The 26186-nt window shown below is 41.0% G+C and overlaps 1 protein-coding gene across 1 annotated transcript; it reads left to right on the forward strand.

Moving 5' to 3' along the window:
* The first annotated feature begins 675 nt into the window (after positions 1–675).
* RWDD1 (RWD domain containing 1) lies at positions 676–23305 on the forward strand. Its single transcript, XM_066248374.1, has 7 exons — positions 676–942; positions 9271–9336; positions 11801–11931; positions 17874–18017; positions 19569–19701; positions 20512–20574; positions 23035–23305. The coding sequence occupies exons 1-7, from the start codon at positions 870–872 to the stop codon at positions 23154–23156; spliced, it is 732 nt and encodes a 243-aa protein (XP_066104471.1). The 5' UTR covers positions 676–869; the 3' UTR covers positions 23157–23305.
* The last annotated feature ends 2881 nt before the right edge of the window (positions 23306–26186 follow it).

A 26186-nucleotide genomic window follows, 5' to 3' on the forward strand; every position in this document is an offset into this window, starting at 1 on the left:
TTATTTACACCTCCTTCATCAATTCATAGAAATACCCAATCACAGACGTCTTTAAATCCATGTCCAGCCGTGTTGATTTCACAAATTTGAAAGTGAAGCCTAGGAATCTGAATACAGAACCCAGGTCTCCGAACTTGGGGACGATTTCTCCTCCAATTCACTCCGAGTAGCTATTCAGGAGTCGGGTCGAACCTTCCGGACTCGTGGGACCCACCAGTAGAGATTCTGCGTTCTGCCCACTGGGCCCTACCGTGCTCTGGGCGTCCCTCCCAGCTCCCGCGGGACAGAAGGATCCTGGAGATTAGAGAAACGTACAAAGCACCTGCACCCAACCATTAGCCCACTATACAGTGTGCGTCTGTCCGCCCCACCAGGCCAGCTGGTCCCCAGCGGGAAACCCGCAGCCAGGAACCACGGAGCTCCCGGACGCGTGCTCAAGCCTGCACCAAGGACTCCCTCCCGCCCCGGAACCCGGGAAGACGTACAGCCCTGACACATCGAGCGCCGATGCCGCGCGGAGGAGCTTCTCAGGCTCAGGCCCTGCAAAGCCCAGGGACCGCGCCTAGGTGTCTGTGACGAATGCCAGATCGGGAGCCTTCACCATCCCTCCCAATCCCCTGCGGGCGTGGGACAGGCGGCTGCTCAGTGCCCCGCCGGCCAGGCCCCACGAGTCGAACGCGGAAGTAAGGAGCAGGCGGAGGCCGGCTCCGGGCTGTTGCTCTGCAGGCCCGGCCTGGCGTTGGGCCCCGGGCCTCCCAACCGGGACTCTGCGCCTGCGCCCGTCCGGCCGCTGCCCGCTCTCCCGGCTCGGCGGCTGCAGCGCGCCGCCTGGGTGTCTGGGCGATCCATGGGCAGCGGCGAGGGCCACGATGACAGATTACGGCGAAGAGCAGCGCAATGAGCTGGAGGCTCTGGAGTCCATCTACCCTGACTCCTTTACAGGTGACTGCCGCGGCCGCGGGCCCGCAGCCGTCCCGGGATGGGGTGGGGTGGGCCGGAGCCGCCGCAGCCCCCGGTCTCCCGGGCCACGACGGAGAAGGGACGGCGAGGTCGCTTGGCCACCTCGCCCGCCACACTCTCCTCAAGTTCTCCCGAAGTGTTGAGGCACTTAGAGCAACTCCACTGTTTTTACCCGCTTGTTCACTGAAAGCTAACAGTCCGGGCGAGGCTGGCGAGGTCCCTGGAGAGGGTCAGGCCTGGATTTGAGGCGGGGCACTTTGATTTCTGTGTAACTTCCAGCAGCTGGAGGTGGAAATGACACGAAAGCGTGCTCCACGTGGGAGTGATCTTCCCAGAGCCGCCAGGGTGTGAGTGTTCACATTTTCACCCTTCTTCGGGTAGAAGAGTGTTTCCCTACGGATGATGTTTTAAAGTTTATGGGATTCAGAGTGGCGTTTACCCAGAATCAGTTTGAAGGTAGTATTGTCCCTGAAGTGTGTCATTTTTCTTTTCTTCTTCTTTTAAAATCTCTTATTTCCTGGCATTTTGCAGAATGCCCAGTGAATGATGTAGCCCAAAGTTCAGTTCCACTGTAGATTTACAGGTTGTCAGACAGGAAAGGACATTAGACATTATCCAGCCGGGACTCCTCTCGCTGCAAACAAGGCAATGGAGGCCCAGGAGAGGCAGGTGGTTTGCTTGGGTGGGGGGGGGGGGGCAGCGAATTACCTGGCAGGACCGGTACTAAGAGTTAATTGTTAGGTCTGGAACTCCTTTCCTGTTCCTTCATCTTCAGACATGTGGGTCATGGGATCTAACTCCAGCTGGGATGAGGATGAAGAGACGATAACTTGGCAGGTTGGACTAATGTAAAATATTGAGAAATTCATTACTTAAAGGAAGATCATTACTTTCTATTAAGCAGTGCTTCAGATGATTCTTAAAATGCAGAATAGCCCTAGTAATATGGCTTCTCCCACATTACACTCAGTTTTTGAGAAGTGATAAAGTAAAGCCACTAAGAGTGAGTAGAGCTTATATTTGTGGGTTTACTGTTCCTTATACCTTCCTTTGAGTGTCATCCATCATTGACTGTCAGAATTCAGAGTGTAAGGTATGTTATTTTAACACATAAACTCAAACTCCAACCCCACTCCCTTACATTGTTCAGTGTAGTTTTCTTAGCTCCACTTTTGACCACTGCTTGCAATGGTAGCAAACTTTGTTCTGCTTTGCCAACAGGCAGATGTCTCTCAGCTCTCCCTGTATAGCTCCAGTCCTGTTCATGTTCTCTCTCACCAGCAGTACAGCTGTGCTGTGAGGATGTTAAGGGGATGAGTGAAGAGGGGTTTGAGAGTGTCATTAACTGGGTGAGTGTGTATGGAGTCTGGCTCCCTTTTCTATCCTTGCTTATATGTCAAAGTCTAAATAAAATAGAATATAGGGTCAGTTGTTGGATATTTTATTAATTGTGACATATGGTCATTCCCAGTACATTAGAAATGTAACAGGCATGAACACTGTGTAGGCATAGTTAAGAAAGCATAAGATGTGCTATTCTTTTCATTTCTTCGGACATAAGGTATCCCTCATTAAATACTGTGCATATAAGCACTTATAAAAAGTGATACATTTTTAACCCTACAGCAATCTGGTGGGTTTTTTTTATTGTACTAGGCCCTGATATAGTTCAGTGTATGTAATTCTTGTCAGAGGCAAGAATGCTTGAGGATTCTGAATCAGGGTAATAAAAGACAATTTAGGAATTGATGCATGGGAGTATTCTGCTGTATCAGCTGAGCCCGTCAGTCTCTTAAGTCCTGTCAGCGTTCTTACAAGCTTTATGATGAGTAAATTCAATTGCAATGTCCTAATTTATAGTTCTTCAAGAACTCTGCCTTACTCATTAATCATGTTGTTTATGAAACCTCTCAGGGAGTGGCATAAGACTTTGGAATAAAATATTTTTATGTTCAATCTTTTAAATTCTTCAGGATTTGCAAGGTTTACTGTTTTTCAGCCTGTTTTTGTGTTGATGATTTTATGCTTTGATATTTTTGTGCCAGGTTTAAGAAAGAGAGATTGTTTGTGTTAGTTAGCCAAGGAACACAAATTGGTAGTTTTCTAACTACATTTTGAATCACACTTAATATTAGATTTGTCATATTTTGGTAGCTGCTCAATGCTATTGATGAAGGAAGTAAGTACAGTATACTTTTTGGGGTGGATATGGCTGAGGGCTTGACGGAAAAGCCTTGTTAAAGCGCATCATTATTAACAAGGATGCTGAAGAGGCACAATTCGTCCGTCCTGTAGTCTACCCATACAGACCTAGCTTAACCTCAGAATTGTTTGCTTAACTATATGCAAAGAACTTTTGATCTAGTGTTGCGATTGTGGTGAATTATAACAAATCATAATACAGTTTCTTCTTTTTTTACCTGATCTGTAGCTTGACTGAACATTGATCGAATCCTTCTAAGAACCAGTCTTCCAAAATATAAACAGACTCTCCTGATAACACATTCTCCTTTAATAGTGCTTCACTTGACAAGGTGCTGCTAAGGTAGTAGAAAGTGATTATTTGCATTTTGTATAAAAATCTCTGGCTACGGAGAGTTGTGTTAGAATAAATTGGTTGGCTTTGGACTAACTAAAATCAGGTTCCCTTAATTCTGTTTCATCTTACAAAGAGGAGTACATAATCCTGTATTTGCTGTGTTACCTCTAGGTAGCATCGTGAGCCTTCACATTTATAATTGCATTTTACAGATAGGGCAAAGGTCATCTTGTGAAAGCAGTTTTTCTAAGACATTTCCTAAGAAGCAATTGGATTATTTAATATAGACTGTCTGGTTCTTTGTGAAAACCTTGTATCCCTTTAGTGTACCTTTCAGCTACTACCTCCATTTTCTCTGTTTTTGGAAAAATCATTAATTCTGTCCGTCTGCCCCCATATCACCTAACAGCGTACCCCTCCATTGGTTCATTCCACTGTGCCTTACAACCTTACTCTTTTTCTCAAAAGTATTTGATCCACTTTTAATGATGGAAGTCTGGTATCTTTAGGAAGGCTAATCTTTCTTCTACTTCCTCCAACAGTAATGCATCGTAACTGGGATTATTCCTTCATCAGAATATAGGAATCATTCATCTTTATAAGACCAACTAAGTAACTTTCCCATCCCTATTTTAGTCATCTCCAAGCTTTGGAATATTACCCTTTTCCAATAATAGTGGTTTAAAAAGGTAAAAGTTTATGCTTTGCATTAATCAGAGATAGTTGTGTAGCTCTCGTCCAGAAATTCCTCAGGGACTCCACGCTTCTTAGTTCTCTGTCACCCTCATGGTCAAGCTGGCAGCATTCCCTTGTCAGGCAGTAGAATAGTTAAAGGGGGGGAAAAAGGTAAAAGACAGCTGTTTCTTACGGAAATTTCCTGGAAAATGTCAAACTACTTACTTGCTTCCATCTCATTGGTTGGAACTTAGTCATTTGGTGAGACCTAACTGAAGGGAAGGCTGGGAAATGTAGTTTTTATTCTGGGTGGTCAGTGTGCTCAATTAAAAATGGTATGGCTGGAAGAAGGGGGGAGTGGATTTGGGGTAATACTAGCAGTTTTCTCCAGTATCTTGATTTGTTGTTGTTCTTGGTTCATAATTTTTTCTCTGTAATGGCTGCTTAGTGTAGTGGGTATTATTAGCTCTGTGTCCTTAGACAAATCATATAACCTCTCCAACTCTCAGTTTCCATATTTGTTTAATGAGTGATAATGATAATGTACATAGGAACACTTTATAAATGCTAGAAATATAAGATCCTCTTCACCGGAAATTTGGTATATTAGTTTCTGATTCTTCTAATTTGGCTTCATAATTCCTTGTCTTTATCAATGAACAGTTTTGTATTCCACTGTGTTTAAATGATGAGGACATAACCACACCTTGGGAATGCCATTTTTAAAATTTTGACTTCTGAAATTCCTCTTTCTGTCCATAAACTTGGTAGCCTTTCAATTCTTTCATTCCCATACTTTTACCGAACATGCCTTTCATCAGGAATTCTTATGAATTAATGGTTTATCAACTTCTTTCTTGTTCATCTTGACTCCTTATTCTCTCTGGTTCTCAAGGTCAGGCAGTAAAGATGTTCTACCATTCCCATATCTTCATTTACCGAATATTTACCATCTGCAATGGTTAGAAGCCCAGTCTATTGGGAAAAGACACTGGATAAATGGCTTACAACACAATGTGATGATTATTGCATGCAGCTGTGTGTAGGATGCAGCTGGATCATAGGGAAAGGTGAGTTGTTTCAGAGAACTGAGTGGAGATGAGTTAACAAATGAATGAGACGTGGGGCAGGAACACAGCATGTGCAGAAGCATGACTCTGAGGGAGAGAAATGTGTTCAGTGGGCAGGTGGCTTGGTATTGCTAGAATATAAAGTAAGAAGTGGGAGTTGTGGAAAACAAGACTTGACAAGTGAGAAGGCACTAGATCACAAAGGCCCTGTTAGGAATTCAGGCATGATCTTACAGGCCAAGGGTTCTTGTCCATTTTCTCTCCACATAGCTGCGCAGACATACTCATTGCAGACACATTTGTAGGTGCACACTGTAGACGCTGTCGTGTCAGACCTGATCTTGATAGTTGAGGTGGATCACAAATAAAATAGTCTTGAGTTTGTTTTTACCTCTTATGGCTGCTGCTTTCTTTTAATCTCTGACCTTATTTCCTCCCCTAACTTTTTTCTCCAAATTTAGGATTCTTTAAAAGCTGGTGTTGGTCCTTATTTCTCTCTCCATTTTCTCTCTGTTGATCTCCTCTAGTCTAATGGCTTGAGCTATCACCTCTGTGGATGATCCCAAATTAAATTCAAGCCCAATTCTCTTTAGCTCCATTTACTCATTTCTGTTTGCATACTCAATACTTCCAACTGAAACTATTCTGTGTCCTTCAAATGTATACCATATTTGAGTTTTCTTTTGTATTTCTTGTTTTGGTTAGTGGCTCCACTAATACCTGCCTGCAGATTCAAAATGTCATTCATCACCATGCCCCTGCTATTCTCATCACTGCCAACCCAGTTCAGAACCTCATTATCTTTGCTAGGACAATTTCAATAGCTATCTAGTTTCATCCTGCCTCTAGTCTCGTTTCTCTCCTTCCATTTTATGCACTGTTGCTACATTTATCATCCTATATTTAGAAATACAATTCAGACCATAAAACTGCTGCTAGAAAACAAACACAAAAAAACCAAACGTATTACTGTTCACAACTTTCAACTATGTTTTCAACTACATAGTTTCTTCACTCACCTCACTTACACATACTTCCACCAAATGGAGTAATTTCTTTTTTCTTTCTTTTTTTTTTTTCTTAAGTGAGAGGATAGGAGGTAGTGAGGACTCCCGCATGTGCCCCAACCAGAATCCACACGGGCAACCCCCATCTGGGGCCAGTGCTCAAATCACCCGAGCTATCCTCAGCACCTGATGACCATGGTGGGACCATCTGAGCTATCCTCAGCACCTAAGGCTGATGCTCAAACCAATCAAGCCACTGGCTGTGGGAGGTGAAGAGGGAGAGAAGAGGGAGAGTGAGAGAAGCAGATGGCTGCTTCTGTGTGCCCTGACTGGGAATCGAACCCAGGATGTCCATATACACCGGGCCAACGCTCTTCCACTGAGCCAGCCAGCCAGGGCCGAGTAATTTCTTATTCTGTTTATTCCTTAAGCTTTTCTACCATTACACCCTTGCTACTGTGTTACTTTCCTACATTCCTTTCTCCATCTCTGTTTACTAATATGCCTTAATTCACAGCCTAACTCAAATAATTTCCCTGGAATTTCTTAGCTAGAAAAAAGAGTTGTTTTTTTTTTAATGAAACTCTTCACTTCTACCAGTTATTACTTGTATAGCCTTGGGAAAATTATTTAAAAGCTCTTTTTATCTCAGTTTCCACATCTTATTTGGGATGATACTATATTTAATTGATTCTAAGACATATTTTTACATTTTAACATCTGTGCAATATGAATTTGTCTTACAGTTGATTATATATCATAGTTTATTGCAGCCTTTTTTTATTCTTTCTTTCTTTTTCCGAAGTTGGAAACGGGGAGGCAGTCAGATTCCCGCATGCGCCCGACCGGGATCCACCCAGCACGCCCACCAAGGGGTGATGCTCTGCCCATCCTGGGGCATCGCTCTGCCGCAATCAGAGCCATTCCAGCGCCTGAGGCAGAGGCCACAGAGCCATCCTCAGCGCCCGGGCAAACTTTGCTCCAATGGAGCCTCAGCTGTGGGAGGGGAAGAGAGAGACAGAGAGGAAGGAGGGGGGGAGGTGGAGAAGCAGATGGGCGCCTCTCCTGTGTGCCCTGGCCGGGAATCGAACCCAGGACTCCCGCACGCCAGGCCAATGCTCTACCACTGAGCCAACCGGCTAGGGCCAGCAGCCTTTTTTTTCTTAGTGGTTCATAAAATAGGCTGCATCTCATATTTGATGGTCTTTTAAGTTTGGTGAAATATAGTAACTGTAAAATTATAGTTTGGGTATGAGAATTAACAGATCTTTATGTAAATGCATCGCACAACACAGACACAAAGTTATGCTCAATAAATGCTAGCGGTTGTTATTGGCGCCAGGTGATCCCTAACTTAGAGCCTCATGAAGTCCTAGAAAATGGTAGTAAGTTGGAATGTCATTGGATTGAACCCTTCTTTCTATAGTTGCAATGTTTACATTTCATGACATGTAAATGCTAACATTGGTCATAAAAAGAAACAGGAATGAAATACATTAAATATATTTTATACACGTTTGTTTAAAAATAAGGTAAGGCCAATCATAAAAGCTTTATTGTAATTTCCATTCAGGGACTTTTTCAGCTTGGGCTCTTCTGCCTGAGGCCATTAAATACAAGTCCAGTGGGTCTTTTATCTTTCTGACAAACACCTTTCAAGTAATCATAGAGGTTCATAGTTGTTCTAAGTACTTTTAAACTTCAATTAAAATGAAGGCATAGACCTCAAAACTTTTATTGATAATGAATATTTATGAAGGCCTCAGAAGTTCCAGAGGAGGAGGAGCTGAGTAGTTCCCATAGTGACTTGTTCAGAGGTCTCCCAGCTCTTTCGTTTCAGAAAGAGCCTGCTGACCTGACGTCACCCTGACATGGGCCAGTGCTTTCCAGGCCTGTGTGAGGCCGAGGCTTTACACAGCTACTCAGCAACTTCATAGTGGCTTACTTTTCCTTGTTTATTCTTCTAATGGTTCTGAGTGAAGGTTTTCTTAGTTTTTGTTTTTCTTCTTTGATTCCATTGGTTTATCTCTTTTACTGAGTTTCTAGATAATGCCAGGCACTATCTAGAGGCCAGCATTGCCTGATCAGGTGGTGGCGCAGTAGATGGAGCATCGGACTGGGATGCAGAGGACCTGGGTTCGAGACCCTGTGGTCGCCAGCATGAGTGCAGGTTCATCTGGTTTGAGAGGAAAGCCCACCAGCTTGAACCCAAGGTCGCTGGCTCCAGCAAGGGGTTACTTGGTCTACTGAAGGCCCGCGGTCAAGGCACATGTGAGAGAGCAATCAATGAACAACTAAGGTGTTGCAACGCGCAATGAAAAACTGATGATTGATGCTTCTCATCTCTCTCCATTCCTGTCTGTCCCTGTCTATCCCTCTCTCTGACTCACTCTCTGTCTCTGTAAAAAATAAAAATAAATAAATAAAAATTAAAAAAAGATATACCTTAGAGGCCAGCATTGAGTTTTATAGTGTTCTTATGGGGGAATAGATAATAAACAAATAATAGCATATCAGACATCAGGGTATAAAATGATACATAAAGCTTTCTTATTTATGTAAATTTTATTTTTGGCATTGAGATTCTGAATTGTATTTTCAAATATATCAGTATAAAAATTAGTGCAAATACTGAATATTTATTGGGTAGTTTCTAATTAGAAACATCAAACTTGGTTTCATTTCATTTGGGAACTTTTTTAGAATGTAATTTTCCATATATAGGTGGATATTTTAAATTAAAGATAAGTAACTTAATTATTTTAATTGACTTGATAAAACTCTAGGAGGCTATCTATTATAAGTATTTCTTTCCAGATTAAAGACGACCCGAGATTTAAATAGAAAATTGGTGGCTGTGTTTTATCATTTGAATGTTCATTTAGTCTGTAATTGTGGAAATGGAAATTCAGTCCTAGGGATCCGTTTCCCTGAGTGGGTAGTGATATTTGGCTAATGAGGAAAAGCATCTACCTTAGAGCATCTTAATAACTTAACCTCTGTGTCTGTTTTCTTGCAGTATTATCAGAAAATCCTCCCAGCTTCACCATTACTGTGACATCTGAGGCTGGAGAAAATGATGAAAGTAAGTCTAGTAAAAAATACTTACAGTTTTTCTAAGCCTCTCTTTCAGGAATTCTACTTAGGCTACAGTAATTCTGTGGTAGCACTGCAGGTGTGCAGGAGCTAAGGAGTTAGGACTCTAGTGACTTAGGCTACAGTAATTCTGTGGTAGCACTGCAGGTGTGGAGGAGCTAAGGAGTTAGGACTCTAGTGACTTAGGCTACAGTAATTCTGTGGTAGCACTGCAGGTGTGGAGGAGCTAAGGAGTTAGGACTCTAGTGACTTAGGCTACAGTAATTCTGTGGTAGCACTGCAGGTGTGCAGGAGCTAAGGAGTTAGGACTCTAGTGACTTAGGCTACAGTAATTCTGTGGTAGCACTGCAGGTGTGCAGGAGCTAAGGAGTTAGGACTAGTGTGAATGTTTCTGGTTGGTGTACTATGTAACCGTGACTTCTAGGGAAATAGACAGTCAGTGAGATATATTCTTACACAATAGGTTTCATTTTTAAAAGTGAAACAGAAACATTAACAATATAGCAGATCGAGAAAAGGTAAGAGATTTTTTTGACCAAAGCAACACTTAGCACGAGTATATTATTTATTTCAGTGGTTGTGTAGTATTTAGTTGAGTGACTTATTTTTCTATGACTGTTTTTCATCTTTGGACTTTAGATTATTTACTAGATTTTTGCTGTTATAAATTATTCTGGATAAACATCTATCTACATGTTTTTCTCTCTTTAGGATGGATATTGTTATTTAAATATATATGTATCAAACCAAGTAAAACCAGTTAGACAATTATAGAACTAAGGCAAATAAAGAATTTAAATAAAGCAGATATAAAACTAATAAATTAAAATTAAAAAAATTAATTTAAACTTGGCAGATGTTGAAGGTAGGAGGGAGTATCTGAAGTTCATTTCTACCTTTAGTTCAATTAATATTGTAATTTGATAAAGATGTAATGTAAGCTGATATTTTCTTCCTGTTAAACTAGTCAACTAAAATTCAGCCATGTCATACAAATTTTAGTGGTAATATTTGATAACTAAATCTATTTTATATAATTGAAAATTAGGTTAATATAGAAGTAGCCTGACTTGTGGTGGTGCAATGGATAAAACATCGACCTGGAATGCTGAGGCCCTCAGTTCTAAACCTTGGGCTTGCCTGGTCAAGGCACAAATGAGAAGCAACTACTATGAGTTGATGCTTCCTGCTCCTGCCTCCCTTTCTCTCTTTCTCTCCTCTCTCTAGAATCAATAAATAAAACCTTAAAAAAGAAAGAAAGAAAGAAAGAGAGGAAGGAGGGAGGGAGGGAGGGAGGGAGGGATAATACTGAAATCTGAATCACAAGGATGTTGGATACAGTTACTTATAATCTGTTTATACATATTTATATATTTATGTGTATAAAATCTCAAATGCAACATGCAATTATAGTATTTTGTTAAAAATGTAAATATATGCATAAAGATACTTTAAAGTATCTTTTAAAAAATACTTTTATACTTTAAATATACCAAAATGGTAATAGTGATCTCTTCTTTATGATAGATTATTGATTTTATTTTTACCTTAGTGTATTCCAAATTTTTTATAGTGAATGTCTATTATGTCACATAGTAGAATCAATAAAATCTTTTTAAAACCTTTTTTTAGCAATAAAATTAAAAAGGTTAAAAAAATGAAAAATGCCAAAGAAACACTGTAATCTCTTTTGTATCCATTGACTCCTAAAATTCTTTGTTGACATCATACACAAAAAATTAAAACAAAATATCAAACTGGCAAATTTTAAAGTGTCTTCCCTGCCCATGGAGAAAAATTTAGATTGAGTTAAAATCATCAACATCAGGAGGTTTTGATTTAATAAATGCGAGTTACAAGAAATGCTAACTCTAGACAAAGGATTATTGCAGCTAATAAATTTTGACAGAAAATGTTTAGTACACCTGCTTAGTTGCAAGCAGCTTGGTGGAACTGGGAACTCACCAGGCTAGACTGCAAAGATAGATACCTCACACTGTGCCTGTAAGAACCTCACTCCTATGCAAGTGCAAGATCTGTGAATTGGCGCAGGCTAAAAGAGTGAGTGAGAATACATAGATGGGTCAGGTTAAAAGTTTCTCACACAACCTGTCATCTAGAAACCCATTAGCAACCTGTGCTGGCATTGTGAGGATGGTAGTACAGACCCCAAGGGTAAGGCCAAGTCTTCTGCCTGGGAACTGGCTTTCATGGCGGCCTAAAAGTGAGCCTGAGACAGTGCTTTTTCTATGTTATACTCAGTGCCTTTTGTTCATTGTAAAGAGGCTTTTAAAAGAGTACAACTCTTGTTTTTCTTTAACTCTTGTTTTTCTGTAACCTTGTTTTTATTGACACGTTATAAATTGATTACTGACTCAACAAAGACGTTGATTTCTCTGTACCTCATTCACATTTTAAGGCATTAATATCAAACTCTTATTTTGTGCTTTTAGCTGTCCAGACTACCCTCAAGTTTACATACAGTGAGAAATACCCAGATGAAGGCCCCCTTTATGAAATATTCTCCCAGGAAAATTTAGAAGATAATGATGTCGCAAGCATTTTAAAATTATTAGCATTACAGGTAAGGAAATAACAGGTTTTGTAATGGCATTATTTTTTTGGCCTTAGGTATTATACATTATTTGCAAGAGTCACAAAATGCTATTAAACATGTAATTTATAGTACATTGAGCAAGCAAATCCATTTTTTTGTTTGTTTGTTTGTTTCCCACTCTACCTTTGAGTAAGAGAAGTTTTCCCTGTACCCCTGTTTTTGAAACTCAGCCAACCCCGTGCTTTTAGGTAATAAAAAGTCTACTGGGTAGAAGCACAGCTTTAATTTGGTTCTCAGAATATCCAGTCCCATGTGCAGTTAAAAATTCCAACTGAAAAGAATTAAAATTTCCAAACCCTCTGACCTGTTGCTAACTAGTGCCTACAGTCTGTGAAGAGGACTGGTGATTGTTTTTTTGTCTGTTTGACAGAGACAGAGAGAGGGACAGATAGGGACAGACAGACAGGAAGGGAAAGAGATGAGAAGCATCAGTTCTTCTTTGCAGCACTTTAGTAGTTCATTGATTGCTTCCTCATATGTGCCCTGACTGGAGGCCTAGAGCAGAGTGAGTGACCCCTTGCTCAAGCCTGCGACCCTGCGCTCCAACTGGTGAGCCTGTGCTCAAGCCGGATGAGCCTGCGCCCAAGCTGGCGACCTCGGGGTTTCGAACCTGGGTCCTCCGCATCCCAGACCAACGCTCTATCCACTGCACCACTGCCTGGTTAGGCTGGTGGTTATTTATTTATTTATTTTTTACCTATATTCCTTTCCCCCTAAGCTTACAAACAAGGGTTTGTGACTCCTTTAAGGGGGGGAAGTTATGTGGAAGAAAAAATGAGCATTGGAAGGTTCTTATTTGGCTAGTTCTGTGGTGGGATGGTATACCCACAGTCTGGGCTTGGCAGGTATTTAAAGCTGTGTGTTCCTTGGGTCGAGTTTTCATGTTCCTTCAGAATTCCTTCAGAGTAGGGAGTCGGGAGGGCAAGCAAAATCTTTACCATCTTAAAATCAGAAGTTCTAGTTTTATTTGTTTGTTCTAAGAAGAACAGGAAAATGTCTTCACCTAAAATGTAACTTGCAAATTTCAAGGGCTATTGATCTTAATGCTGATGTTTTTGAGGTATCTGGAGCTATTAGTGAATGAAGAGTGGAAAAAGATATTTATGCTGATCCTGAGCCCTGTTTTCTCTATAGTAATTCTAATACCAATTGGCATAAAATGCTTCATTTTAACCCATTGCAGAGAACCTGGTCAATATGACATACAGTAGTACCTTGAGATACAAACAGACCAACATATGAATTTTTTTAAGATACGAGCTGCGACTCGGTTCATATTTTTGTTTGAGATCCAAGCGAAATTCCGAGATACGAGTTGTGATTCGGGAAGCTGCTGCGAGTTGGCGCGTTGGCACACGAGTCCAGTATCAACAGTTTGATATACGAGTTGACTGACTTATAAGTTCAGTTACAGAACGAATTAAATTCGTATCTCAAGGTACCACTTGTATTCAGTCAGTCATGTATTAATATAAGTTGTTTGATCTGAGTGACTTATTTACTTGTATTTTATGATGTATTAACGGAATATTTGTACTTTTTTGTCTAAAAATAGTTGTATTTTTTTAGGTGAGAGGAGGGGAGATAGGCAGACTCCCGCATGCACCCTGACCAGGATCCACCCAGCAACCTCGTTATGAGATGATAGTCGAGTACCAAGATATTTTTAGGACCTGAGGCTGATGCGCTCCAATGGAGCTATCCTTAGCACCCAGGGTCACACTGAAACAAATCAAACCACTGGCTGTGGGATGGGAAGAGGGAGAGGAGGAGGAGAGGAAGAGGGGGAGAAACAGATGGTCACTTCGCCTGTGTGCCCTGACCGGGAATCAAACCCAGGACGTCCATATGCCAGGCCAATGCTGAGCCATTGGCCAGGGCCAGTTGTATTATTTTTAATGATAAAAATAAATTTATATTACAAAATACTCAAGAAAATACAGAAAAACATGAAAAAGAAACATTATTGTTAATCTCACCAACCAAGTGTCATTGCCTATTAACTTTTGGTGTGAGATATATATAGCCCAGACTTTTTCTTAGGCTTATATTCATAGTCCTCCTCTCTCCCCAAGTTAAATCATTCTATACATAATATTTAATATCCTTTTCTTTTCACATTACAATATATGTGGGCATCTTTCCATTTTAGTAAGCATATATTTGAATTTTATTTATTTAGTTAGTTTTTGTATTTTTCTGAAGTGAGAAGTAGTGAGGCAGAGAGACAGACTCCAGCATGTGCCCGACCGGGATCCACCTGGCATGCCCACTTGGGGGCGATGCTCTGCCCATCTGGAGTGTTGCTCTGGTGCAACTGGAGCCATTCTAGCAACTTGAGGCAGAGGCCGTGGAGCCATCCTCAGCACCTGGGCCAACTTTGCTCCAGTGGAGCCTTGGCTGCTGGAGGGGAAGAGAGGGATAGAGAAAAAGTAGAGGGGGAGGGGTGGAGAAGCAGATGGGCGCTTCTCCTGTGTGCCCTGGCCGGGAATCGAACCCAGGACTTCCACACCCCAGGCCGACACTCTACCGTGAGCTAGCCGGCTAGGGCCTATATGAATTACTATTTTTGATGACTGCATAGAATTTCACCATGCATACATGTAATTACACATTGTTTTTGAAACTTAAAATTACTTCTCATTTTTGCCTGCTTTAATATATAATTCTTTGAATATTTTTATATATCATTATTTGCAAATACTTAGAGCAGAGTCGCCTTTGAATCCCTTGTACCTGGCACATAGTAGACACTCAAATATATATTTCTTTAAATTAAAGAATGAATTATTGAGTATAGTAGTCTAGTATTTTCTATAAGTGAGATTGCTGGATTAAAGGATATCCATACTTAATTTCATACACATTGCCAAGTTGACTGTCAAATGGTTGTGCCAAGTTATGATCTTGGTAAAGCCATTGAGAGTGTCTGCCCACATTTTCTAACCTAGATATTTTCATTTAGAAAGAAACAAATGATGACAGAAAAAATAGTATAAAATCATAATTTGAATTCTTTAATAAGTAATGTGGAATTTTTTTCATATGACTTCTAGTTGTCTAGTTTCCACATGAATGATTCTTTTTTGCTTTTCTGTTGGAATACTTAACTTTTTAAAATGAGATTCCACAGGGATTTGTTCTTGAAAGGTGTTAAGTGAAACGACTTAAGGCAGACATCATCAATACTATCTCCTCCTCCCCTTATAGATTTTATACTCAGCTGAGGAGTACAGACTAGCAAACTGGATGCCATTATTCTATGTGAAAGTGCTCTGATGGGTGAGGCTCAGGAGTGTATAAGTGGACTTAAAATTGAGGCACTGGAGAAGCTTCTGGGAAGAAGCAGAGACCTGAAGAAAGAATTTTCTAGCCAGTAAAGGAGTAAAAGAGTTTCAGGGCAGAGGAACAAACTTGTCAAGGGCATGGAAGTGAGAGAGAGACAAAAATCATTATTTCCTTCCAGAACTTTTAGTCATACTAAATTACTTGAGGTTTGTGGTTATATATGATGGAATTAAAGAGGTTAATTCCCAGAGGGTCTTCCAAACTGTTTAAAAATATGGTCTTGCTCCTGATTGGTTTGGGAAGCTATTGAGAGGTTGTTAAGCAGTTTGGTATGTTATTGAGTAATAGAGAAGTTGACGTTCAGTTTCAAGAGGATCACTTAGGAGTTTCTCAGGCTATTCTAAGCTGAAGATGATGCTGTCTGATGACACTGTTGATGAGAACAGTAGGCAAATTGAAAGGGTATATATGAGGAGGTAGGTGATGGTGACAGAGTTTAGGATGGGATGGGAATGTTTAGATTGGGGAGATGGTGGTGTGATTCTTTGAGATGGAGAACTTAGAAATAGTTTTTGTAGAAAAGATGATAGTTTCCACATTGAGATGCCTGTCAGTTTTCATATGGGTTTGGCACTCAGGAGACTGCTTTGTTTTGAGTCAGGTTTAGAATGGTTAGCATAGAAATACAGAGAAGTTCCATGGCAGAGGGTTACAGGAGCTAGCTTGAAGCCTAGTTAGTACTCACGGAGGGCCCAGGAGATAAAAACCTGTTCACGTGCTTCTGAGGCCAGTCCTCTCGAAGGAATACTTGGAAATCTCTTGTGGTTCTGGGACCAAGATTCTGGCTTGTAAATTATGGATTTTTTTTTTTTTTTGCCTTGTTTTATTTTATTCTGCCTTTAAATGACCAACTTCCAAATCGCTTTTGAATTACCTTTCATGAGTCAGAGATGCTTTTATATTTGGTTTGAAACCATTTCAAATCAAAATTCAAAAAGATAGATATAAATCACAAAACTACTTGCATTCTTTATTACTATTCTTATTAATATAATACATAATATTATTGTATTATATTAGAAAATTGCTCCGGCCTCACAATTCAGTTCATTGTCACAGCTCTTAAAAATATCCAAAAAATAGCCTGACCAGTCGGTGGCACAGTGGATAGAGCGTCGTACTGGGACGCGTAGGACCCAAGTTCAAGACCCCCAGGTTGCCATCTTGAGCTCAAGGTTGCTGGCTTGAGCAAGGGGTGACTCGGTCTGCTGTAGCCCCCCAGTCAAGGCACATATGAGAAATCAATCAATGAACAACTAAGGAACCGCAACGAAGAATTGATGTTTCTCATCTCTCTCCCTTCCTGTCTGTCCTTATCTGTCCCTCTCTCTGACTCTCTCTATTTCTGCCACCAAGTGTGTGTATGTGTGTGTGTATATATATATATATATATATATATATACACACACACACACATACACACACACACACACACACAAAACATAGCCTGACCAGGAGGTGGTACAGTGGATAGAGCATCAGACTGGGACAGGGAAGACCCAGGTTCAAAACCCCAAGGTCGCTGGCTTGAGTGTGGGATCATAGATATGAGTCCAAAGGTCACTGGCTTGAAGCTCAGGGTTGCTGGCTTAAGCAAGGGGTCACTTACTCTGCTCTAGATTCCCCTCCACACCCATCAAGGCACATACGAGAAAGCAATCAATGAGCAACTAAGGTGCAGCAACAAAGAACTAATGCTTCTTATCTCTCTCTCTTCCTGCCTGTCTGTCCCTATCTGTCCATCGCCTAGCTGTCCCTCTCCTGTCTCTCTCTCTAAAAATAAATAAATAAATAATATCCAAAAGATAAAAATATCTCCAAACCATGCTTGAGAACTGATGTTAGTAGCTACTGTAGAAAAGGTTTTCTGAATTCTACCTACATTTATGATTATTTAACAGAAGTTCTGTTTTAGGTTGGATATAGAAAATTACATGACTATTTAAAATTTAAGATTATTATTTTTATGTATGTTCAATTGTTAAATAATTATCCAAGTATATGAACTGATGTGTAACCGATTTAGTAATATTATGAATGTACGGAATTTAGTTATTGTGCTGAAACATTGATTGGTTTTTATTTGAGAAGTATGCATCTCACTACAATCTCCTTTTTTTTTTTTTTTCTTTTGTATTTTTCTGAAGCTGGAAACGGGGAGGCAGTCAGACAGACTCCCGCATGCGCCCGACCGGGATCCACCTGGCATGCCCACCAGGGGGTGATGCTCTGCCCACCAGGGGGCGATGCTCTGCCCATCCGGGCGTCACTCTGTTGCGACCAGAGCCAGTCTAGTGCCTGAGGCAGAGGCCATGGGGCCATCCCCAGCGCCCAGGCCATCTTTGCTCCAATGGAGCCTCGGCTGCGGGAGGGGAAGAGAGAGACAGAGAGGAGGGGGAGGGGTGGAGAAGCAATGGGCGCTTCTCCTGTGTGCCCTGGCCGGGAATCGAACCCGGGACCCCTGCACGCCAGGCCGACACTCCACCACTGAGCCAACCGGCCAGGGCCACTACAATCTCCTTTTTATTGTTGCTGGCTTTTGTTTTTTGTTTGTTACATAGGCAGAGGAAAACCTTGGTATGGTGATGATCTTTACTTTAGTGACAGCTGTGCAAGAAAAACTAAATGAAATAGTGGATCAAATCAAAACTAGAAGAGAAGAGGAAAAGAAACAAAAAGAAAAAGAAGCGGAAGAAGCAGAAAAGGTATAGAAGAAGCTGTTTTCTCTCACTGCTCTGTAAAGCTGTTTCAGTTTGGTTTTGAGTTGTTTGGGGTATTTTGTTGTTTGTTTTTGGAAATATAATTAATCACAAAAATAAATGAAAGTAAATTTTGGTAAACCTTTACTAAGTAAAGTCTTAGAAGTCCCTTATTTAGTTGGTGGCTTAACATAAGTAATAATTAATAATCAGTAAAGTTTAGTAAAATTCATGCAGGTAAGATGAAGAAGTATAAATTATTTTATTTATGGTATAGAGTATTAAGCTCCCTTTACAGTGATTTAAGTACGGTCCTGCACTACTTAACATGGATATACATTTTAAGAAATGCACTGTTAGTCAATTTCTTCATTGTGTGAACATCACAGAGTAGATTTACACCAGTGGTTTTCAACCTTTTTACACTTGGGGACCGATGAAAATAGAATTATTTTAAGGACTGCTAAGACAGAAATCACCTTGAGCATAAGTGACTTCATTTAAGATCCACTGGGTATATCATTTTTATACAACATCAGGATGGTTAACTCTTGTGGACTGGCACGAAATTTCTGGTGGACTGGTCCATAGACTTTTTTTTGTCAGTTGAAAACTACTGATAAACCTAGATGGTGTAGCCTGCTATACATCTAGGCTGTGTGGTATAGCTTATTGCTCCTAGGCTGCAAGCCTGTACAGCAAGTTAGTGTATGGAATGTTGTAGGCAGTTATAATACAATTTGTATATACAATAGATAAGTATTTGTGTATCTAACAGAAAAAGTACAAAATGGTACACCTGTATAGAGCACTTACCATGAATGGAGCTTGCAGGATGGGAAGTTGCTGTAGATGAGTCACTGAGTGAGTAGCAAGAGACTTGGAAAACACAAGATTAGGTCGCTGCTGGCAAAACATGTATTATAAATACATACACCAATATAACATAGTCATTTGTTATCATTATCAAATAGTTATGTGTTGTATATAATTGTATGTGTGTATTTTTATATAGCTAGTAGCATAATAGGTTTGTTTACATCAGAATGACCACAAACACTTAATGCATTGCCCTATGACATTTGCACAGCTACGATGTCTTTACTCCATTATCTTATAAGATCACTGTCATATGCGTGGTCTGTTGTCTACTCAAACATTGTTATGTGGCACACAACTGTATTTACTAAAGAAAACCTTAAATTCTGAAATGAAGTAAAAAGATAAGCAACGATGCTAGTGTTTTAAATTGATGTGTATTCAAAACATTAATGCTGACAGCAACACATTTCTTACGAACAGTGACTGGACATACGTTGCATATTATCTTTGTTTCTTTTGTAATAACAGTTATAAATGGGCTATTCAGGAATAAATTGCCAAACCCAATGAGAGTAGCCAGTGTAGACAGAAATCAGATTAAGTACTTAAAAACTTGAAACAGTTTTCCTGTGTTTTTCCTGTAAGTGGCTATATTGATTTGTCTAGATGATCATTAGGCTTTACTTTTTAAACTATTATCTCACTTATCTGATGACATGTCTTTTATTTTCCAAGCAATTATTTCATGGCACTCCTGTTACAATTGAGAATTTTTTAAGTTGGAAAGCCAAGTTTGATGCAGAACTATTGGAAATTAAAAAGAAACGAATGAAAGAAGAAGAACAAGCAGGAAAAAATAAATTAAGTGGTATGACACCCCTATTTCTGTTCCCCCAAGACCCTTCTGCATTACTCTGATATAGTAAGATCAATTATAAGAAATCGTTAGCCTGAACAGGTGGTGGCGCAGTGGATAGAGCGTTGGACTGGGTCGCAGTGGACTGAGGTTCGAAACCCTAAGGTCGCCCACTTGAGCGCGGGCTCACCGATTTGAGCACAGGCTCGCCAGCTTGAGCGAGGGGTCACTGACTTGAGCCCAAAGGTTGCTGGCTTGAAGTCCAAGGTTTCTGGCTTGAGCCCAAGGTTGCTGGCTTGAGCAAGGGATCACTCTCTCTGCTGTAGGCCCCCAGTCAAGGCACATATGAGAAAGCAGTCAATGAACATCTGAGGTGCCGCAACAAAGAATGATGCTTCTCATCTCTCGCCCTTCCTGTCTGTCTGTCTCTCTCTCTGTCTCTCTCTCTCTCTGTCTCTATCACAACAAAAAGAGAAAAGAAAATGTTAATTGTAATTAATATTTATGGATGATCTTTGATATAAATATCACAATGGATAGATCTTGAGACACAGCCACCGTGATTTGCAGGTTTACAAGCCTAATAAGCGATTGATTCAAACCTATTTGTTTTTCTAGGACTCTGGGGCAGACTAGGTTATCACTTGTTCTATTTTAATGCAAATATATTTCATATGCTTCTTTGCTGAGTTCATAAACATTGAAATCACAGGAAAAACAATATTTCAGACTTGTTTTCTTGGGTTATTACACTTTTTAAAGGGTTATAAAGAAGATGAAGGAAAACTATGCCATTCAAATCAAATTAATTTTTTCTTTTAGGGAAACAGCTATTTGAAACAGATCATAATCTTGATACATCAGATATCCAGTTCTTGGAGGATGGTAAGATAATATTAGAAGTCCATATGTACATATTAAAATGTTTTTAATATTAAACCATGAAAATCATAGTGGTAACAGTGTAAATTTATCCTCCCAGGGTGTAAAGAAATATATTTTGAAGAATAAATTATAATTTTTGATAAATTTACACATTAAACTATAGCAGTGTATTCTTTAAAGCTTTCTGATAACTTAAACATAAACAAAATCAAAGATAGCAATAAACAATTATGATTCTATTAGCACCTAACAGCTTGTAAATCAGGCCTCTGTGACTTAGGTGACCTGTTTTCCTCAAATTTCTAGCATTGTAAATGTTTGGAAACTGTTCCGTGGTCTGTCGTAGAGCTTTATAAGAACCTCAAATCTGACACTTCTTTTGCCCTCTAACCAAAAATCTTAGATTTCATACCACTCTCACTATCTTGGGAGCATCTAGTCCCTTATGCTTTTCTTCTCCTTTTCATCATAATTCTTACTCTCTTTGGGTCTTCTGTCTGTCCACTATCCATCCATCCACAACTCTTTATTGTACCCCACTCATATAAGCCAATCCTGTCCTGGCTGCTGATACAGCAGAGAACAGCTTAGAAAATTCCCTGCCTTCACGGAGCTTGTGGCCTACGTGCATTTCTTACATTGTGCTCTGTGCTGTATCAGCAGCCAGGGTACCTTCAGTGGCACCCTGGGTACGGTTCTGCACTCACTGCCTCCGCCGCGCCCACCTGGCCAGGCTGGGACCCCCTGGCCTCTCCTTTCAGCCTGTTCCCGCCTCTGCTGCTGCAGGTCAAGCACAGTGTTAATGTGCGCACTCTTAGTTCACGCTTCTTATCCCGAGCGCTGTGCCCTTACTGACATCTCACATTTTTTAACATATCTTGTTATATTTTTGTTTTAAGACTTTTATAGCCTCAAAACAAATAACCAGCGAGAATGGCCTCATCTATCTTTTTCTCACTTTAAAGGGCTCGTTTTACCTATTTTGTTGAGAAATTCTAGATCCAAAAAGCTGTCCCATTCTCCCTTGCATTTTAGAATTTTTACTGTCTTTACTCATTCTTTTTATTTTAATTCTCATTTATTGATTGAATTTAGAGAGAGAGAGAGGAACATCAATCTGTTCCACTTGTACACACTTGTTGGTTGATTCTGGTACATACTTCACCAGGGATCGAGCCCACAGCCGTGGCTCATCAGGACAATGCTCCAGCCAGCTGAGCCACCAGCCAGGGCTCGCACTCATCCCTGACTTCTTTCCCTATTTAATGGATCAAATATCTCTTTATATCCAATAACTTACCAAAGATTTTCTGTTTACTCTGCCACTAATGTCTTCCCAGTTTTTTCCTTCTGATATTGAAGGTTTTTTAACCTGGCTTTTGTGGTAGCTTCTTAAATCATATTCCTGCATCAACCTCTTTCTCCTTTTAGTGACCTTACCTATCCTTTTGTCACCGCCTCTGAGCGGTGACCAAAACCACATGACATTTCTCTCCTTAAAATCCTGGGATGGTTCTCTGCTGCTTGGAGGGAAGGTCAACCTGTGCAGTTCTTCAAGCCAGTCTGTCTTCGTCTGTATTGGCCCACCTCGAGAACCTCCCGTTCTAGATAGAAGTGGTCAGTGTCTTAGCCTCTCTCTCCGCCTTTCCGTACACTTCTGCTAGGATTGCCTCATTCTGGCCCATTTTCTTCTTGGTGGATTCGGATTTATCATTAAGATATTTCAGAGGCCATCTGCTCTGTGAAGCCTTCACTAGCTCTGTCGGTCAGTCATTTTTTGACCTTCCCTTAGCAAATTGTATTTTATGACTGACCTGCTTATACACATGAAGCAAGACTTAGTTCAGTGGGCTAGTGTCTAGAGGGAAAGAAAATGAACAGTTTGGCGTACTAATATCTAACATACCTCGGACAAACTGAAGAGTGAAGATATTTAATGCAAAGCCTGGATATTGCTTTCCATAGTGCTTAGATATTTGGGATCTTGGAAAGGCATAGTATTGGTTACAAGGGGAACTGGGTGATGCTGAAGATCATGTTAAAACTGTCAATTCAATAACAAGTATAGTTGAGCTTTAATGATGTACATATCTGCCACTATTGGAAGAGATAAACTCCTGCAATGGGGCCTGTGGTCAGTGACCATCAGCTTTGTATAACCAGGTCATAGCATTGTCTTCAACTTGTCAAATGCCACATCATAAATAATTCACTCCAGAAAGGCTTTTTTTTTTTTTTAATATAACTGGAATTTTTAGACTGCGAACTGGAAGCCTGAAGTTGTTAAATTGTGCGAGTCTGTGCGGACCGTTGCAGCCCATTGTTGGTGTGATGCGCAGGAGCAGTTTAGGGCCCCGTCACCTCCGGGCATGTGGGGAGGTTTCTGTCTGGCACTGCCAGTGAGTTGTGTCTTTCATTCCTGAGCACAAGGCTGAAGGGGAACGTTCTTGTCTTCTGCAGCTGGGAACAACGTGGAGGTAGACGAGTCCTTGTTCCAGGAGATGGATGACTTGGAGCTGGAGGAGGATGAGGATGACCCAGACTACACTCCTGCCGACGCAGAGAGCGACCTGACCGACTGACGGGCCGGGCCGCCCGCAGCGAGGCCGGACTGCCACAGCATCTGTGGCTGTGCTGAGAGGGTGTTCATTTTCCTTCGTTTTTTTCTAAGAAAAAAATCATTTTCAGGAGAATATTCTTCTGAAAGCTTTCATCAAATGAACTTAATAAACTGACCTTAAAATTTCAAATATAAAATGTTTAACTCCTCTTTTCGGTGGGAAGAAGGGCACATACTCAAAACCATTTAGTGTTGGAGAGAGATCCGCCTGTCCTCCAGACTTGACGTTGGACTGCTGCTGTGCTCAGGTGCGGCCCTGAGTGCGGGCGTTGGAATTACTCAGCATTTCTATGCTAGAGACTGCTGGCTTTCGGATTCTAAGTGTTCTCATTCATATAAAATAGAAGACTACGGTGAATAAAGCTGTAAACCTGAATTCTAGCCTTTGAGCATGATAAATTTAAGTCTTAGCAAAACCAGAAGCCTCTGTTATAGTCAGGAATAAAATGGGCGTTAGTCCTTTCATAGTATTTGAATCAGAATCATCTCTGGAGTTATTAAAGTGTGCAATTCTAGGTCTTGCTCTGGCTAAGTCAATAAAGCTGAGCTTCAGCCTGAGTATTAGAACAGAGAAAGCTCGTGCCAGTGACGGGTGACTGAAGTGCACACTGCTGATTGAGAACCACTGTCCTACAGCTGGGAAGTCTAGATGTTGTGCTGCTCCCTGTGCTTCTGATTAACCAGTCTGAAGGGGGCTAAATTCCTGTCGTGTGCACTGTCTACAAGAGAACCACATTCCACATCCATGCACAGATGAGACCTGTGTAAAAAATCTGGAATGACTGACATAGGGTATCCAGGTTAGAGAGTCAGGCTTCATGCAAGTTACCCAGTCGCTGCTGTTGGAGGACTAATCTCACCCGTAGTGAGAAATCACTGGTGCCTTGCATGGCGCTGCCTCCATTCAGAGGTGCATTCCCGGGCACTGCAGTATCAACACTACATTTATATTTAGAGCCGGACCTTATGATTAGAACCAAATAATGTAAGCTAAGCTACCATTGAGGAATTTAATACTTTTCACAGCTTTGATCCCAAGTACAAGTAATCATGTTTAGCATTTCTGTGAAAGAGAAGTCCCGAAGCTTCTGTTACGTGAGGCTTTGCTTTTCCTAAGGAGAGCTCCTGTTAGAAGATGATCAGCAGATACATAAGAATTTAAAAGAGTAGTTCAGTTATGGTTAAAAGTAACGAGGCCAGTGAAGACTTGAAGTGTCAAACACAATTCCACCTCCCCCTCTTCCATGATTTTTTAAAGCCTTGAGTTTTACACATTTTCTGCAGGCACTTAAGTAGATTGCCGCCTTTGTCATTTCAGAATGTCACTTTCAGAATTAGGCAGAACAGAATGATGTGGAAATGCAGTGGAGCTGGTTCGTTCTAATGATACTTCCTAGTATTTTCATCCAGTGTAAATATATATTAACTTTAGTGTTGAATTTTTATTTTTGTATTTTTGACACTTAACTGTCAAGTGGGAGCACACGTCTCACCTAGGCGGGTGCCTCACTCCCTGCAGCCTAGTCCCAGGTAGTGCAGAAAGGCTCAGAGATCACTGGGTAGAAAGGCCTGCAGGTGAACCATGTGGACCTCTGGGGTAAGGGGGTCTCTGTGTAAATGAAAATCTCAGGGGACAAGCAAAACGAAGCATTATGCCAATCCCAAGCAGACAGTTACACTAAAGCCATTAAGGACCTGGAAATACTCCAGTGTGGGCTACTGCCACATAGCCCAAGATGTTAAAAACAAGGTTGCTGGGTTGTGTGTGTGTGTGTGTGTGTATGTGTGTGTGTGACAGACAGAGGGACAGAAGATAGGAAGGGAGAGAGGTGAGAAGCATCAGTTCTTCATTGTGGCACCTTAGCTGTTCATTGATTGCTTTCTCATATGTGCCTTGACAGGGTGGTGGTGGTGGGGGGGCTACAGCAGAATGAGTGACTCCTTGCTCAACCCAGCGACCTTGGGCTCAAGCTCGTGAGCCTTGCTCAAACCAGATGAGCCTGCACTCAAGCTGGTGACCTCAGGGTTCAAACCTGGGTCCTCCATGTCCCAGTCCCACACTCTATCCACTGTGCCACCTCCTGGTCAGGCATAGGTTGCTGGTTTTGACCTTACCTGTCCAAACATCTAAATGGGATATAATCATTAAATTATATTCCAAACTTGGTGGTATCTTTAATAGATTTATTCTTATGGAACTTGGACTATTTTGAAAATATGAATCAGAACATTTTTCACCTATATTTTTGAGATTAAAAGAAACAGCCTGACCAGGCGGTGGCGCAGTGGATAGAGCATCAGACTGGGATGTGGAAGGACCCAGGTTAGAGACTCCGAGGTTGCCAGCTTGAGTGTGGGCTCATCTGGTTTGAGCAAGGCTCGCCAGCTTGAGCCCAAGGTTGCTGGCTCGAGCAAAGGGTCACTCCGTCTGCTGTAGCCCCCAGGTCAAGGCAGATATGAAAAAGCAATCAATGAACAACTAAGGAGCTACAACGAAGAATTGATGCTTCTCATCTCTCTCCCTTCCTGTCTGTCTGTCCCTATCCGTCCCTCTCTCTGACTCTCTCTGTCTCTGCCTCAAAAAACAACAACATTAATTTGGATGTATCTTCGAACATCTAATTTTTGTTTCTAAAATAGATCCATCTCTATCTAAAGGTCTTTAAGATATTAGGATCTGTTACTAATAATGTTTGTTTTAAAGTTAGATATTGATGCTAAGGCCCTGGAAAATGACATTGAAGGAGAATGTTCGGCACATTCTCAAAGGTATGCATTTGATGTCTCTTTCTTTGCTGTTGTCAACCAATCTATGGGATTCTAATTAAGGTAGGAAATGTCTCCGTGCCCATGTATTTTTACACGGGGAGGTTGGGATTTCTCTTTCTGACATTGGTGCTCAATCAATGATGAACTAGCACATTTTGATCCTTCTCCAGGAAGTTTGAGCACAGAGGGGAAGAATGAAGATTTAATATTTACTACTTAATAT

This window comes from Saccopteryx bilineata, chromosome 12 (genome assembly GCF_036850765.1).
Source record: "Saccopteryx bilineata isolate mSacBil1 chromosome 12, mSacBil1_pri_phased_curated, whole genome shotgun sequence".
In the NCBI taxonomy this organism is placed as follows: domain Eukaryota; kingdom Metazoa; phylum Chordata; class Mammalia; order Chiroptera; family Emballonuridae; genus Saccopteryx; species Saccopteryx bilineata.

Coding starts and splice junctions, on each gene's coding strand:
- RWDD1 (XM_066248374.1), top strand. CDS start 870: ATGACAGATTACGGCGAAGAGCAGCGCAATGAGCTGGAGGCTCTGGAG. Junction 9,337..11,800: donor GGCTGGAGAAAATGATGAAA/GTAAGTCTAGTA, acceptor TTGTGCTTTTAG/CTGTCCAGACTACCCTCAAG. Junction 20,575..23,034: donor TATCCAGTTCTTGGAGGATG/GTAAGATAATAT, acceptor TGTCTTCTGCAG/CTGGGAACAACGTGGAGGTA.